General features: G+C 43.4%; 5 protein-coding genes across 5 annotated transcripts; 2 read left to right on the top strand and 3 right to left on the bottom strand.

Moving 5' to 3' along the window:
• Positions 1–1,939: 1,939 nt before the first annotated feature.
• BGW36DRAFT_463493 (kinase-like domain-containing protein) lies at positions 1,940–3,061 on the top strand (the record flags this gene model as incomplete). The annotated part of the gene is made up of 1 exon (XM_046222217.1): positions 1,940–3,061. The coding sequence occupies exon 1, from the start codon at positions 2,006–2,008 to the stop codon at positions 3,059–3,061; it is 1,056 nt and encodes a 351-aa protein (XP_046069522.1). The 5' UTR covers positions 1,940–2,005.
• A 1,046-nt stretch (positions 3,062–4,107) lies between these two features.
• BGW36DRAFT_383864 (uncharacterized protein) lies at positions 4,108–5,133 on the bottom strand. The gene is made up of 2 exons (XM_046216726.1): positions 4,729–5,133; positions 4,108–4,642 (listed from the first exon to the last, which is right to left on the bottom strand). Exons 1-2 carry the CDS (start codon positions 4,964–4,966, stop codon positions 4,584–4,586), a joined length of 297 nt encoding a protein of 98 aa, XP_046069521.1. The 5' UTR covers positions 4,967–5,133; the 3' UTR covers positions 4,108–4,583.
• Positions 5,134–7,951: 2,818 nt separating this feature from the next.
• BGW36DRAFT_211942 (HAD-like domain-containing protein) lies at positions 7,952–9,069 on the bottom strand. The gene is made up of 2 exons (XM_046209935.1): positions 8,974–9,069; positions 7,952–8,912 (listed from the first exon to the last, which is right to left on the bottom strand). Exon 2 carries the CDS (start codon positions 8,879–8,881, stop codon positions 8,096–8,098), a length of 786 nt encoding a protein of 261 aa, XP_046069520.1. The 5' UTR covers positions 8,882–8,912; positions 8,974–9,069; the 3' UTR covers positions 7,952–8,095.
• Positions 9,070–10,227: 1,158 nt separating this feature from the next.
• On the bottom strand, positions 10,228–11,085 carry BGW36DRAFT_211933 (uncharacterized protein). The gene is made up of 2 exons (XM_046209934.1): positions 10,730–11,085; positions 10,228–10,661 (listed from the first exon to the last, which is right to left on the bottom strand). Exons 1-2 carry the CDS (start codon positions 10,986–10,988, stop codon positions 10,324–10,326), a joined length of 597 nt encoding a protein of 198 aa, XP_046069519.1. The 5' UTR covers positions 10,989–11,085; the 3' UTR covers positions 10,228–10,323.
• A 1,784-nt stretch (positions 11,086–12,869) lies between these two features.
• On the top strand, positions 12,870–13,019 carry BGW36DRAFT_300574 (uncharacterized protein; the record flags this gene model as incomplete). Its single annotated transcript, XM_046211643.1, has 1 exon — positions 12,870–13,019. A coding segment is annotated over one exon (150 nt), but the record flags the coding sequence as incomplete, so codon positions are not given.
• Between the last annotated feature and the right edge of the window lie 1,037 nt (positions 13,020–14,056).

The raw sequence follows: 14,056 nt of genomic DNA, 5'->3' as shown, positions 1-14,056 counted from the left end.
AAATACATATATTTTTGCACAGCAACTGAGATGTTATCTTGAGGGTTTTAGTATGTTCATTCCTTACTGCTTTGTTTATGTTGCACGAGAATTCCAAGTTAGCTACCAAAGCAAGGGGACGCACAAAACCATATAATTTCGAGCAGGTCATGAGGTAGTTTTGTTCAAAGGCTTACGCCTCATTGAATTGCATCGCTTTGCATGGTACCAACATTATCTAGTTGGAATGCCAGGCAGCAGCATATCACAGCTATCAAGATAAGGTAGAGTTTCTCACATACTAATAGTTGATGTCAAATGCTTCTGGGTTGGTCAGTTGTAAGTGAAGCAAATACTAGAAAAATCATTAATAAGAGTTAAAATTTAATAGTTAGTATAAAACTCCTTCTGTTCTTTTATTATATTAAGATTAATGTTAATGAAAGAAAGCTATCTTCTTTTTTTTCTTTTTGTTTTCTTATTCTCTTTTTTTTGATGTAATCTTATTGCATTCATTGTTTGTTATTGCTTTTTTTACTTTCTTTGACTTGTTCTGCACATTGATGTGTCTTAAAATGCAATCCTTGTAGTATTCCTAGGTATGATAAATACTACCTCTGGCTGATGTTGAAGTAAGGGTGCTATAGAAGAATGAGATTAATGGATCTTAATTATGAGATAAATTCTAAAGAATTAAATCCAAATTTCTAAACTAAACTATCTATATTTAGCAGAATATATACTGCAGAAAATCACTATGTGTATGGTGAGATGGGAGATCTCCTGCAGAAATATAACTCTTGCCAGAGTTGTCCTGCCAAACCCTAACATATAGGCCGCCACTAAGATATCTTTGGTTGCTTTCCAATCTATGGGTATAGTGTTGACTAACTTATAATTGGGTGATGAAATCTATAATAATGACAATTAACAAGATAAAAAGGCTCGAATGTTATAAGGGCAGGAATGCCATGTTGTTTAGGTACAAATACAGCTAGCTAATAAACAAACATTCCTTCCTTTTTCATTTTCTGAAGATTATAGTAATAACAAAGAAGTTCCTAATACTCTTTTACCCCTCCCTGCCTTATGTCTGATAGCAATTCCAAATTTCATAGCAAAATAGGGGATGGTATTTCGAACTTGTTATGCTAAATGGTAAGAGAGCATTGATGTACGACAATAATTCAGTAAGGATTGATATAATGGAAGAGTGATTTAACAGATACTCTATCTTGATGGTTTAATATGTCAATGGATTGTTATGGTCTTTCTAACCACTGGAAGTTCTTTGCCATAATTTGCACAAGTTTCTGCATGAGTTATGTTGTTGTACCCACAGCTTGGACAGTTCACCATCTGGACAGTTAAAGTAAGAAGTCTATTTATTTTTCTTTTTTTTGTTCTCTGTGCACCAGTTAGACAACTATCAACAGAAACACAAGTTGCTGCTTACGATATTGTAGAAATTATAGGTTGTAAGTGTTAGATCTCTGAAAAATGAGGGCGTCGCTGAATTTATAGACCACTCTTCAAGCCATATAGTCCTGCGAAATCTTTTCCAGGCGGTCATGCTGCTGCTTAGGAGAGCTGAGGATGTGTGATTGAATAAGGCGAAGATTCAGTGAGTCACAATGTGGCATTGTCTCATCAGTCGAGCAAAGGAATGAGTGCACTGGACCAGGTTGGATGTCGTCGTTTGCAAAAGAAAGAAACAAGCACACCAAATCATTTATTGCCAGAGGAGTGATGGTCACACATCACATACAAAGCAAGTTTGTTACTGGTCGTCTAAGGAAAACACTCTCGTCCAATAGAATGTTGCCATAACACGTAACCTAATTATGACGCTAAACTTGACATGGATACAATCGGTAAAGGCCGCAAGGCCACTTTTTTAGCTTTGGTTACTTGAGAAAATTGCTCGACAGCACACAATGAAGCTATCCTAACTACTGTGAAAGGTACATCTACAAATCAGAATCTTCTACTTCTACTTGGTATACTTTTGAGTGCTGCTAGAGTGATGAGTAACTTTTTTGATCAACCCATTTCATCGACACAATATTTCACTAATGCCCCAGACGCACGCACTCGACGAGAAGCCACTCACTCCTACTTTAAGTGCAAAGTATTTGTCGAGCCAAAACCTCATTTAGATAGTTCAGAAACTATCATTCACCAAATTACACATCCTGCTTCTCTTGATTCAATTATCGACCGGCAGGTCGTTCTTCAAAGTGACGATAGAATTCGGAAGTCTGTGAGAACTCACCTCTCCGATCTAAAATCAGAAAAGGAAATTTTGGAGATAGTAAGGGCAAATACATCAATTCCTGTCCCTCAAGTATACGACTATTACAAATCAGCGGAGTTTGAACATCTAATCCTGGAGAGGCTCCCTGGTGTGACATTAGAGGAGGCCTGGCCGACATTGGAAGCTCAAGAAAAGACGAGGATAGCAGATGAGGTAGTCGCCCTTCTAGGATATATACGAAAGCTACATTCTCCACACATCAAAGCAGCCTTACTCCACCGAAAACCTCCTCGATCCGATATAAGAGACATCGCGGGATTAAATCAAGAAAGGTTTGGAGAATTTTTGAACAATGAACATATTTCTACATATGTCACAGCCAGAACTGATTGTTTACTTTCCCTCCCAAACGTGCTGTCTCATGGTGACTTGGATTGGAGCAATATCCTAGTTGCTGACAAGAAGGTCAGTGGTATCATTGATTGGGAATGTAGTGGTTATTTCCCTGCATATTGGGAGTGGGTAAACATCAAACGGTTCTCAGAAACCTTGAAGTCAGATGGTTTTTGGTGTCAATTATTGGAACGCAGGATGAGGCCGTCCGATTGCACACAAAGGAAGGGAATATGGGAGTTAGAACAGTTACACAAGGCCCTTGGACAATACACACAATGGGGATTAACATCAGAAGCTCGACAGGCGAATCGCGCGCGTGGATGGGCTGAGGTCCGTAAGATAGTTGAACTTGACTCCGAGTCTGCCCCTCCTGTCTATTATGCGATCTCGACGGAACATCCATGGTGGCTTGAGGACCGTCACGAGTAATATCAATTGGAAATACCTTTAGGCTAGACGTATTTGTAACTTTTTTTTCAAGAAAGTCCAAAAGAAATAAATCAATCTATATATCTACGGCCTTGATGTTTCCGTATCACGTCCAAATAGGCCTATGCCAAAATCAGCCTAGGCATTTGACAGAAGCTAATGGGTCATAATTAACCAACCTAAAGCAATTCAACTCCTTTTCGACCTAGCTCAAAATTGTCAAAGTGGTCAACAACTCGTCTCTGAGATCGGAGATCACAAAGGATATTCTGCTAACATTCAAGGAATTCCGTAAGCCAATAAAGTAAAGGACTATTCATTGCGATGATAATAGTAAAAGAAGATAGTTGAATACTTGATAGTAGTGTGCTATTTCGAGAGAAAATATAACGCGATAGACTAAATAAATGATAGTAAACGAGTGTCCATGTATCTAGAGGATATTGAAGCATTGCTTCAATATCAATGCTTCAATAGCTAGAATCGCTGCTTTACTATATAGAAGCCTGGCTTCTATATTTTGAAGTGCTGCTTCATTAGGTCATGGTCTTGGCGTATTCCAGAATCGGGTATTAATTCACCATGCTGTCACAGACACTACTCTCTTAATTGCTGTGGCTGGTGAGATTGTAGCCATTTTCCGCGTCGTTCCTGCAATAGCTAATTTTCCTCAAGTTTCAATATATTTTTTTATACTCATCTCGTACAAGGGTATGTATAAGTTCAGAGAAAGCAGGGCCTGAACCATTTAATATAAAACTCAAACAAACTATTCATGGCAATTGCCCCTCCAAAATCGCTTTTTGTGAAACTTGTTTTCTGACTTTTTTAGGCCTTATTTCATTTGTGTTCGAGGCTCTATAGAGCTAAGATCACAGCAATACTAGTACCCAGTACTGTGAGTCTAGACAGCGACGCTGGATGTGGGCTCATAATCTACTATACCTCAGAAGTTATTACTAGAGGTAAAGATAATAACTTTTTATTAAAAGAAGACAATGATGACTAATAATATGAACTAATCAGTATTATAGGAGACATACCTGTGAAGATAGAAATCAAAAGAGGGATTAAAAGAAGCAAGAAAGAAAAGAAGGAGAAGAAAAGAAAAGAAAAACCCAAAACATGAGAGAGAGACAGAATGATGGAAATACAACAGGTATGTATTGTTCTTTCTAGATAGATTCATTTGCCAAAAGTGTCAATCATGATGAGATGGTGAACTCAGTAACAACAATGTGTAGTCACGCCATATCACTAGATCTATCATTGTGATTTGAAAGTCTGGCCACATAGTGTATGGATGGATATCAAGAGGAAGGTTGAGGTCATAATTATATGGAAATGCAGGTGAGAAGCCCTAACTAGAAGACTGCTGCAGCAGTGTCTGATCCAAAATATATTGTGTGAGGACTTGTTCACCCTCCGTTACCATTTGTCAATGGTGAGATAGATATCTCGGTTGCTGCCAACTTTGCTGAGAGTAATGCTGATGGCGACTCACCACCATTGTTCTCGCTCTTCATGATACTGGGGTTGGCGGGATACAGGCTCCGGGAATAGGAAACAATCCTGACTTCTCTACTTTAATAACAAACAACAACACAGTCAACACCTCTTTAATTTCACTTAATAACGCCACTGATTGAGTTGAGCTTGCTAAATACCTTCAAAATGCCTCTTACATAGCCCAATATCGAACTGGCCAGCATGCAACCTTCGAATATGTCTTATGAACTGACTTTTCTTGTCGCCACGAAAACAGCTCGCACAGGCATGGCTAGGACACTTGATTTTCGGCTTCAGATGGCGATTGAATTCATAACGGCCAGCAAATTGGCGACCGCAATCAGGGCAGGTCACTGGGGCACGGGTTTTGGGAGGTTGCAGGCTGCTTGAAGCCATGCTTGTTCAACCTTCCAGGGTATAGTTGCTTCAGAAAAAATTGCCAACAGCTTAACGAGGCACGGTGAAATGAAGAGCAGAGTTTGTTGGGATGGGAAGGACTTAATTGAGCCGCGGTAGACACTATACAACGTGGGGAGCCAGCTATTTATATTTTCTTTCAGGCAGACATCACTAATAGCTACCACAACAACTGAAAGCTGCTATATAAGTACTGTAATCCATCGACCAGTGTAAAGCGTCACCACTAAAGCGGCGTAGCTGGCGACAGCTCCACACCCCATCTCCACACCTTCTGCCCACTCTCCTCTCCCTATCCATAGCACTTAATTCTCCCTGAAATTTAAGAGCGCTAAGATTAGTCTGAACAGGATTGCTCCACAACGCTCCCAGACTTCGGCAGCCCATATCTGCGAACATAGATTTCTCGACAAACCGATCGTGTGCTAGCAGCTAGACAGCAATGACGGGCAGAGGCGTATCAGGAAACTCGCTGCCATTTCAATAGAATAGTAAAATATGTCAAAAAGTATCAAATTAACATTATATAGATTCATGAATCATAACAGAAAGTAAAGTGCCACAACAAAGATTTATATACAGGCTACCAGACAAATTACCACATAGGATTCCTTCTTATTGAAGTTAGCTACGTGGTGTTAGAGTAAGCAAGCGGCAGAAACAATTCGTATTAACATTAGTACGGCCGTCATACTCCGTAGCTACTGTCCCCTGGCAAGGGAAATCAACGGAGCTAGACTAAGATATATAAGCTGCGCCTTATGGAATACGCACCTTCAAATAAGTTTATGTTAACGGTCCAATGCATCCCAATTCCGAACGAAAAACTCGCCGTAGTAAAATTAACGGTGGGTCGTATGAGTACATACCTATTCGGTCTACGCCCCGCAATCCATGTGGGGGAAACTCCGCCGTCTACAAAGCAGGAATCCATCTTGACTATGGCAACGCAACGACCCAGGCACGAGGGAGGATCCTTGTTGACCTCTGTTAGCTCATGAGCCGAAGTCGAATTACTGAATTAATTCATCGCTGCGGCTGATTTCGCCTGTTGGTCACTAGAAATTTATCCATGCACTGCGTCTTGATCCGCTACGGAATCGTACTGCATATGGAAATGAACCCCCATGCAAACTCAGCTTCCTGCAGAGTTCGATCTGAGGAGACTGTGTGTTAACGGCGGATCAAGTATTCGGCCAATTCCGCATGGCTGGTCCACACTCCACCAGTCGGGACTTTTCCGACACTCTTGCAGTTTCTGCCGGCGAGCAAGAAATGAGGGATTAGGTCGGAAGAGTCCCGCTTGCGGAGCCTAGAGATTGCAGCGTGAAGGATGCATGTGGACCACCGACTCAAGTCCAGACCAAGGAGCTACTTGTTCGGCTCGATGGACCACGATCAACGTGGTGAATCGATGCTGAGCGGTCCGACCAGGCTCAGGGAGTTGAGGTCCACTCCTCCGTTTTATACTGTATTTTTAGGCCCACATCCACAGATGCGCGGGACGGGGCGTCGGGAGAGCGGCGACTGCGGGGCATGAATGGACCAATTCAATCGTATTCCGTCATGGCTCTTTTATGGTCACGCTCTAGACTCTAAAATCAGCTAAGTCGATAAACAGTGGATCTAGTCATAAGAACCTTGTATGTAGCAATTCCGCGTGATGGGTCCAGTCTGGACTCTACAATCGTCCAAGTCGATAAAAAGTGGATCTGAAGATGGGAGCCTCATGTTCGGTCAATCCCGCATTCCAAGCTCCGCATGGGGGCCCGTACTGTTAGCAAAAGCCCGATGTGCCCACTATGTCGATCGTAGTTCTCTAGGGTCGCAGTCTTAATAGTAAGTGGTCCTAAAAGTAAGTGGCAATAATATATGTAAAGTGATTATAAATTAAGCACTAACTAGTTCTCAGAGTATGGCATACTCTAACGCTCAGGCTGGCAAGTGTAGCAAAATAGGGGAAGAGCTAGTGGCACATTGCCAATGCGGTGAGTGGCCTGGACCTCTACGAGCTGCCAGCTTGACAAGTTTGCCCGCACCCGCGGCCGTCGGTATATTGAACCAATTGGTGGTGCTAGAAGTTTTGTGATGAAGTAAGGCGTAGGCTGCACCGATATTATTCCTACTTTACAATCTTACTATTTCGCTCTTTAAATATTCTATTCTTACGCCTTTTCTCGTTGAACAGATCACTTCCTCTTTGGCCAAGCCTCCTACTACATAATAGACTTAATATTGAAACGAGAAATCTATTATACTAACTTATTTTAAAAAGTCTCAGAAGATAATCATATTAATCGCTAAGACAGCAATAAATCTTTACTCTTTTTATATCACTTTAAGGGGGATAACTGTTTTCTTCATCAATATAGTCCGCATCATCCTTATTGTCTCACAGGACAGAGTCCGAATAGTTGCTGTTCTCGAGCATCAGGGTTCCGCGGACAGACTAGTCGCGAGTTGGTAATGAACATCTGGAGGATGTGATAAGGTGATGAGACGGAGCTGGCACAACCACCCTATGCTATTTCTGTATGCTATTTCCCATAAAGGCCGGCAGCAAGAATTGCTCTTTGCTCTAACCGCTATGAGGAGGCAGACTTGAGATACGTGCTGACTGGCTGCTTTGCACGGTTGCCGGTTTCTCCCCGTGGCTCTAAGACTGTCCTGCTGGGCAATATATTCATTATACATGCTGTTTTCAACGCTAAAGCCTTGATGCTGACTGTCCCAAATATTTCGGTTAGTAACTGCTAGTATATGATTTTTTAGATGCCATTGGGTCCGGTGTCCCGCGTTTGCTAGTTCTCCAGCACGCATCGCTGCACAAGAGGCTCCAAACCCAATAGAACGCAACAAAATTTGAGTCTTTGGACAGTTTGGTGGGCAGAGAAAAGGCTCTGGGCAAGGACGATAGAGAATCTGTCCGGACTGGGCTGATTCTTTATGCCCTGGGCAACCTTCGTGCTACGCAAAACCAATGGGATGAGAGCTTCGAATACCACCACAGAGCGTGGCATCATATGCGCGCAACAGTGGACGACAGAGATTTCTATACTATAAGTGTTGCCCATAAAATTGCCGAGCACCTGATCCGTTTAAAGATAATTATGACGGCACCTCGATGCCGTACTTTTCGTAGTTGAAATGTTCCAGATTCGGTATGCTTTCGGCCCAATCATCATCAATCTCTCCTAGCTGCCAGTCGTCTCCGACCTCAATCATTCCCGTCCTCCCAGCCAGTACCTCCTTCTGCCTCGCTTGATACTCGACAGCCACATCTGGATGCGGTACCCAAACAACCCTCATTCCAGCCCGTCTTCCAGCCTCTACCCCAGCCACGCTATCTTCAAAGACCAAACATTCGTTGGGCATGATGGCTTTTTCGCCCCAATCTGCCGCCGAGTTCAACGACTGCAACGCGACTAAATATATGTCGGGCGCTGGCTTCCCTCGACCGTGTCGCACTCGTGGGTCATCACCCAGGACACGCCTGTCGGGCTGGAAAAAGCTAAGCAGCCGTTTTGTTTCCGGCCTCGAAGTTTTCAGTTCATAGCTATGGCTCTTGGTGCTGGACCCCAGTGCCAGCTCAATCCTATCCCCAGAAGAAGCACTACGTGCACGGCTGAGGTTCGACAGAAGCTTCTCCGCACCAGGCAGCGGCTTGCAATTCGGAAAGTGCAATTTCATTTGTTCAGCCGATTCAACGGCGAATGTCTCGCGGGAGATGGGCAACTTGGCCCAATCGTGGAATACATCACCATTTGTCGAGTTTGGGACACCCATGAGCTGCGCTCGAATTGACCGTGTAAAGGCAGGCCTTCCATACTTTTCAAGAATTTGGTTTGTGGATAGAGTGATTATGTCTTCGGAGTTGATGAGAAGCCCGTCCATGTCGAAAATGCAGGCGCGGATTGCGGGGAAACTGGTGGCAGTCTTGGTTAGCTTCGCGATTTGCAGTAATACTATTTCTCATATTGACGAACAATAATTCCCATGGTTAAGGCCATACATAGATGTCTCTGTTGGAGGACACTTACCCTGTCTCAAGGGAAGCCATGAGTACTAAATGAAGGCCAGCCAACTTCGATCTGAATTGACAGCCTCAGGAGCGAACTGAGATTCGGGTTATCGTGATGATCATGTGATTCGCAAACTTTTCTTGGCAGCTGACCAACAACCATCGTTATAAGACATCTTCGCCATTAGACGATTCTATAGTTGTGGCATTACAATGAATGCAACACAGAAAGTACGCCTTAACCATCTTAGACTTTCTGTATGAAACCAATAGCAAGGACTGCTGCGTCCAACCTCCGTCTATACCAGTAGTCGGCTGTCTCACTATCCAGGAAGTTATCTCCAATAGGAAACATGATCCGACCCAGCGTAGTTGTTTGCCATGAATTTAGCGTATCTCATCCCTGAATGGTTCTCGATGGATATGTACAACACCCAAACCGTACTCCATTTATCACCTTGACAATCGTCTGAGCTTACTACTATAGTGCACCTGCAACGATGATTTACTTTAGTATAGAGACTGTTCTTTACTTGCACTTGAACTGGCCGGTATAGATCCTACATCTCGGAACAAAGTGATTCCGGCTCTGGAATAATCATTGGTTCTTTGAGTTTGCTAGCCTACAATTTTGGGTAGCTAAGGGAAGAGGGGCTAGTGGAATTTGCTCAAGATGCCACGAATAAAGATCTGATGAAAGCTTCACTATGAGTGCAAATGAGGACACTCATTCTCCCAATCGGAAAATCTACTGCATATCGGAGATTCTTAATACAAGGGTATGTATGTATAAGTTCAGAGAAGGCGCGGACGGCCTGGACCATTTAAGATAAAACCGTAATAAATTATTTACAGCATTGGGCCCTCCAGAATCGCTCTCATGACACTTGTTTTCTGACTATTTATAGGCCTTATTTGATTTGTGTTCGAGGGTTTATAGAGTTCAGATGACAGCAATACCAGTACTGTTAAGTCTAGACAACCACGCTAGATGTGGGCTCATGATCCACTATACCGCGAATATTATTACCAGATGTGAAGACAATAACTTCGTATTAAAAGAAGACGCTGGTGATCAACAACATGAACTAATTGGTATTATAGGAAACAAACCTGGAAGATAGAAATCAAAGGAAGGATTAAAAGAAATGAGAAAAAACGCTGGAAACCTGAAACAGAGACCGAAAGATGGAAACGCCACAGATATGAACTGTTCTTTCCAGTAATGATGTTATCGTTTAATGTAATTCATGACGTTTACATTCATTTGCCAAAAGCGACAAATCATGATGAGCTCCGCAATGTCCATGTGTAGTCACACCATGCCACCGGATCCACCATGGTGATCTGAGAAGTCTCCCCACAATAGATGGATATCAAAAGGCATGTTGATGTCATCAATATGTGGAAATGCATGCAAGAAGCCCTGGTCAGAGGGCTGTTGCTGCATCATGCCTGATCCAAAATGTGTCGTGTGAGAGCCTTCCATCCCCCCCATACCATTTGTCAATGGCGAGATAGGTATCTCAGTTGTTGTCGACTCTCCTGAGAGCCATGCTGATGGCGGACCAATCGTTATTGTGCTCGCTCTTCGTGATGCTCCATCTCGCTTAACACAGGCGCCGGGAATAGGAAACAAGGCCGACTTTATTGCTTTTATAGCAAACAACACGCAGTCAGCACCTCTTCGATGTCACTTCACAACGAGTCGGGTAAAGTACCTTCAAAATACCTCACACATAGCATAGTATCGAGCTGCCCAGCATGGGAAGTTTCAATATGATTTATGAAGCCACTTCTCTTATCGACACGATAACGCTGCTGGCAGTCATGGCTGGGACATTTGATGGTCGGCGTCTGATGACGTCTGAGCTCATAAAGGCGAGCAAATTGGTGACCGCAATCGGGACATGTCTCTGGAGCACGGTTGCTGGGAGGCTGCCGTCTATGACTTGGAGGATGCAGACTGCTTGAAGCCATATTCGTTCAGCCTTGCGACTAGTTATTCCAGAAAGAGTGTCAAGGGTTTAACGAAGTACAGTGAAGTGAGGAGCAGAGTATGCTGGAATGGAAGGGGAGTAAGTGAGCCATGGTGGATATTATACGCCGGTAGGGGAGCCAGCTATTTATGTTGTGGTTGTTGTTGCGATCTTTCATAGAGTCGATATTGAGTAATGTTCTCCGTATATGTGGATTCGGCGGGTACACCAGGAGCGGCGGGGGATAATCCAGCGACTGTCAGGATACCCATCGGCGCACTCTCCTCTCCCTATCCGAAGTGCTCAATCCTCTCTGAAAAAGTGTCCGAAAAGTGTCTGAAAAGTGCGTGTCGATAATGTATGTTAAGTGGCTATAAATTAAATAGTACGGTCTCTCGTTCGTAGTGTAACGCCAAGCCAGGACCCGCCCCATTCTACTCAGGATGAGCACTCCAGAAAGAACTTCACGCCGCATCAGTACAGAACGCCTCATTGGTCCAAGCGATCCATTGCCCTGACGGCCGCGGGCAAATCTCACTTACGAACCAACAGGAACAGCTAAAGAGGCAGTGGGTCCTGTGAATGCGTCGCGACTTCACCAGCGACTCGGACTCGACTACCATTTGAATAACGATCTATGCTTGAAGAGGTAAGCCGCATCCGCGACCGAGCACCGGCATGAAATACCCTTCACAGAAGGATCTGACCTCATTTAGGCGGCATTTTGTTATATAAAAATCAACTTCATTGCCCAACCAAATACGGGGTATAAGTTACAAGGAACAGTTTATGGGTCAACTATTTACTTTTTATGACACATATTACAGTCAATACAAAAATTTACCAATTATTATAAATAAGGTAAGGCGTTGCGCAGTGTTTATATGGCAGCTGTCATTGAGAAGTAACATTTGCTGTGCAGTAGTGCAGAATAAACTTTCAACCGATTAGCCCGGAGGTGCACCGATGACACTATTAGCCCAGGAATCAAGGTGCACATGGGCGGTGACTTGACCGCAAGACCATGATCCTTAAATAAGCCCTGAATCCTTCAGCCTTCTCCAGCAAGCCTCGATAAAGTGAGAGCTCCAAGGCGCTTTTAGTCTATTAATTCTTAGTCCTAGTCTCAGTTGGACGGCAAACCTAGAGGAGCACGCTTGCGCCTTTCCAGCTGGCAATTATCAGGACCAAACCGTATCAGGCTAGAAGTTGTCGGCTTTCGGAACATTCTGATACACAGGCTTATTGATAAGAGATAATGCCACGATAAGGGCTGTGCCTCTGTCACGTTTGCAGCTAAATGTTCAGGGTAACCCTAACCTTTTGAACGTTGATATTATTGGATCGTGAGTGGTTCGCTCAATTCGAAAGTAAGTATATGCTTTTAGTCAGGTAGTAAATCCAATAGAGATCATATCGACTTCTCGGATCCTACTTATTATTCTCCCATTATTACTAACGTCATCTAACTGGGGGTATGAATAGGGCAATTCTGGACTTCAAATATTAACGTGGCTCACAGCGTCATTTAATACATTATACCAGCTTATCATTGTTGTCTGCTTTAAATCTATTTCCACAAAATCCCTAAAATCCTTTGCATCTAAGATTAGGTTTGTTTTTAAGGTTAGGGCTAAGCTATCAGTGATGGTTACCAACATTTGAACGATCGACGTTTCAGTTGCGACTCGCCGGTTCACTTCACTCATTATTATTAACAAACAAGAACTTTACTAACATTTTCTGAATTCTGTACGTCAACATCTGGGTTTTCCCATCGTCTATCTTAACTAAATCAATCGTACGTCTGTTTAATTCTCGCGTAATGCATACGACAAATTCTCGGAAACGACAACATCCAGAGCAACACTCCCTCTAGGTATCACTTGAACAAGCTCACAAGAAGCAGAAAGTCGACTATCCCAGCGATCTTCAACTCCCCACTGCATTTTGGGGTAATTTATTAAGCCCTTACGAGGCCTCTCACCAGCGACTAACATCGAGCTATTCAAAGATTTGCTCGCCATATTGACCCAGACATGTCGGAATTGAGCCAAGTATGTAATTGCGAAATACTGAGTCACAAGCAAAGTACGAGCACCTCGAGAAGTGCTTCGCGAGGTTCGACTACCAGAATCAGCGGACCGTGCGACCATGACTTTCAACATCTTGTTGACTAGTGTCTATCCCCACGCGTATGACTATACTGACGGTATTGCCTTGAAAGCAGTCCAATTGAGCGAGCAAATGACGAATCCGTCACCGGCTCATATGGATATGATTGATAGAGTCATACTCTATCTGTACGGAACACGTCATTTAGCAATTCGCTTTAAAAATCTAGAGTCTGGAGAACCGGCTATTAGTATCTTCAGTGACACCTCCTTCGCTGATAATGTTGATAGGAAGATCTCAGGGGCATATCTTTTCAAGTTTTATGGAGGCCCAGTTGACTGGGCAGCTAGGAGGTAAAGAACAGTTACAACATCAATTACTGAAGCTGAGCTTCTAGCGCTATCTGAAGCAGCTTGGCAAATCAAGTGGTGGGAACGATTTTTGAGGCTGTCGGATTTGATGCTCAGCAATGGCCCTTAACAATCGACTGCGATAATCAACAGACCGTGAGCGCCATGATAAAGGATGAAGCTATATAAACTCAACTGCACCATGTTGATATTCACAACCACTGAGTTTGTGATCAAGTCCGTGAAGGTCAACTGAATATATGATGGATCAGCACTATAGATATGCCTGCTGATGGGCCCACCAAGCCGCTCACCCACGAAAAACACGAGGCCTTTATCCGTCACCTTGGATTAGTAGATATCCAGGAACTTATTGCTGGGCAGGAGGCTCACCCCCGTAAAAAGATTCTGAAGCTTTAGAAAGCAGCAAAAAGAGAAGGCGAGCCGGCACTGGGGTATGTTGTTGGCTATTTAAGCATGTCATCTCTGATGGTCATTATCTGACCATTTCTGTGTGCTCTTGCCTCAGCTTGCGCTGTGATCTGAGGATTATTCCTTAGGCCACAACTAATCAGAGGATAGTTGAATGCAATTGTCCTGTTTA

Source organism: Talaromyces proteolyticus (assembly GCF_021365285.1).
Source record: "Talaromyces proteolyticus strain PMI_201 chromosome Unknown BGW36scaffold_9, whole genome shotgun sequence".
NCBI classification, from domain to species: Eukaryota; Fungi; Ascomycota; class Eurotiomycetes; order Eurotiales; family Trichocomaceae; genus Talaromyces; species Talaromyces proteolyticus.
This window is presented reverse-complemented; position numbering and strand designations above follow the sequence as displayed.

What these genes read in the sequence shown, in the direction of transcription:
- BGW36DRAFT_211942 (XM_046209935.1), bottom strand. Translation starts at nt 8,881, where the DNA reads ATGGACGGGCTTCTCATCAACTCCGAAGACATAATCACTCTATCCACA.
- BGW36DRAFT_211933 (XM_046209934.1), bottom strand. Translation starts at nt 10,988, where the DNA reads ATGGCTTCAAGCAGTCTGCATCCTCCAAGTCATAGACGGCAGCCTCCC. An exon ending in ATGTGTGAGGTATTTTGAAG is followed by an intron (nt 10,662 to 10,729) that starts GTACTTTACCCG and finishes TTGCTATAAAAG; the next exon opens with CAATAAAGTCGGCCTTGTTT.
- BGW36DRAFT_383864 (XM_046216726.1), bottom strand. Translation starts at nt 4,966, where the DNA reads ATGGCTTCAAGCAGCCTGCAACCTCCCAAAACCCGTGCCCCAGTGACC. An exon ending in ATGTAAGAGGCATTTTGAAG is followed by an intron (nt 4,643 to 4,728) that starts GTATTTAGCAAG and finishes TTATTAAAGTAG; the next exon opens with AGAAGTCAGGATTGTTTCCT.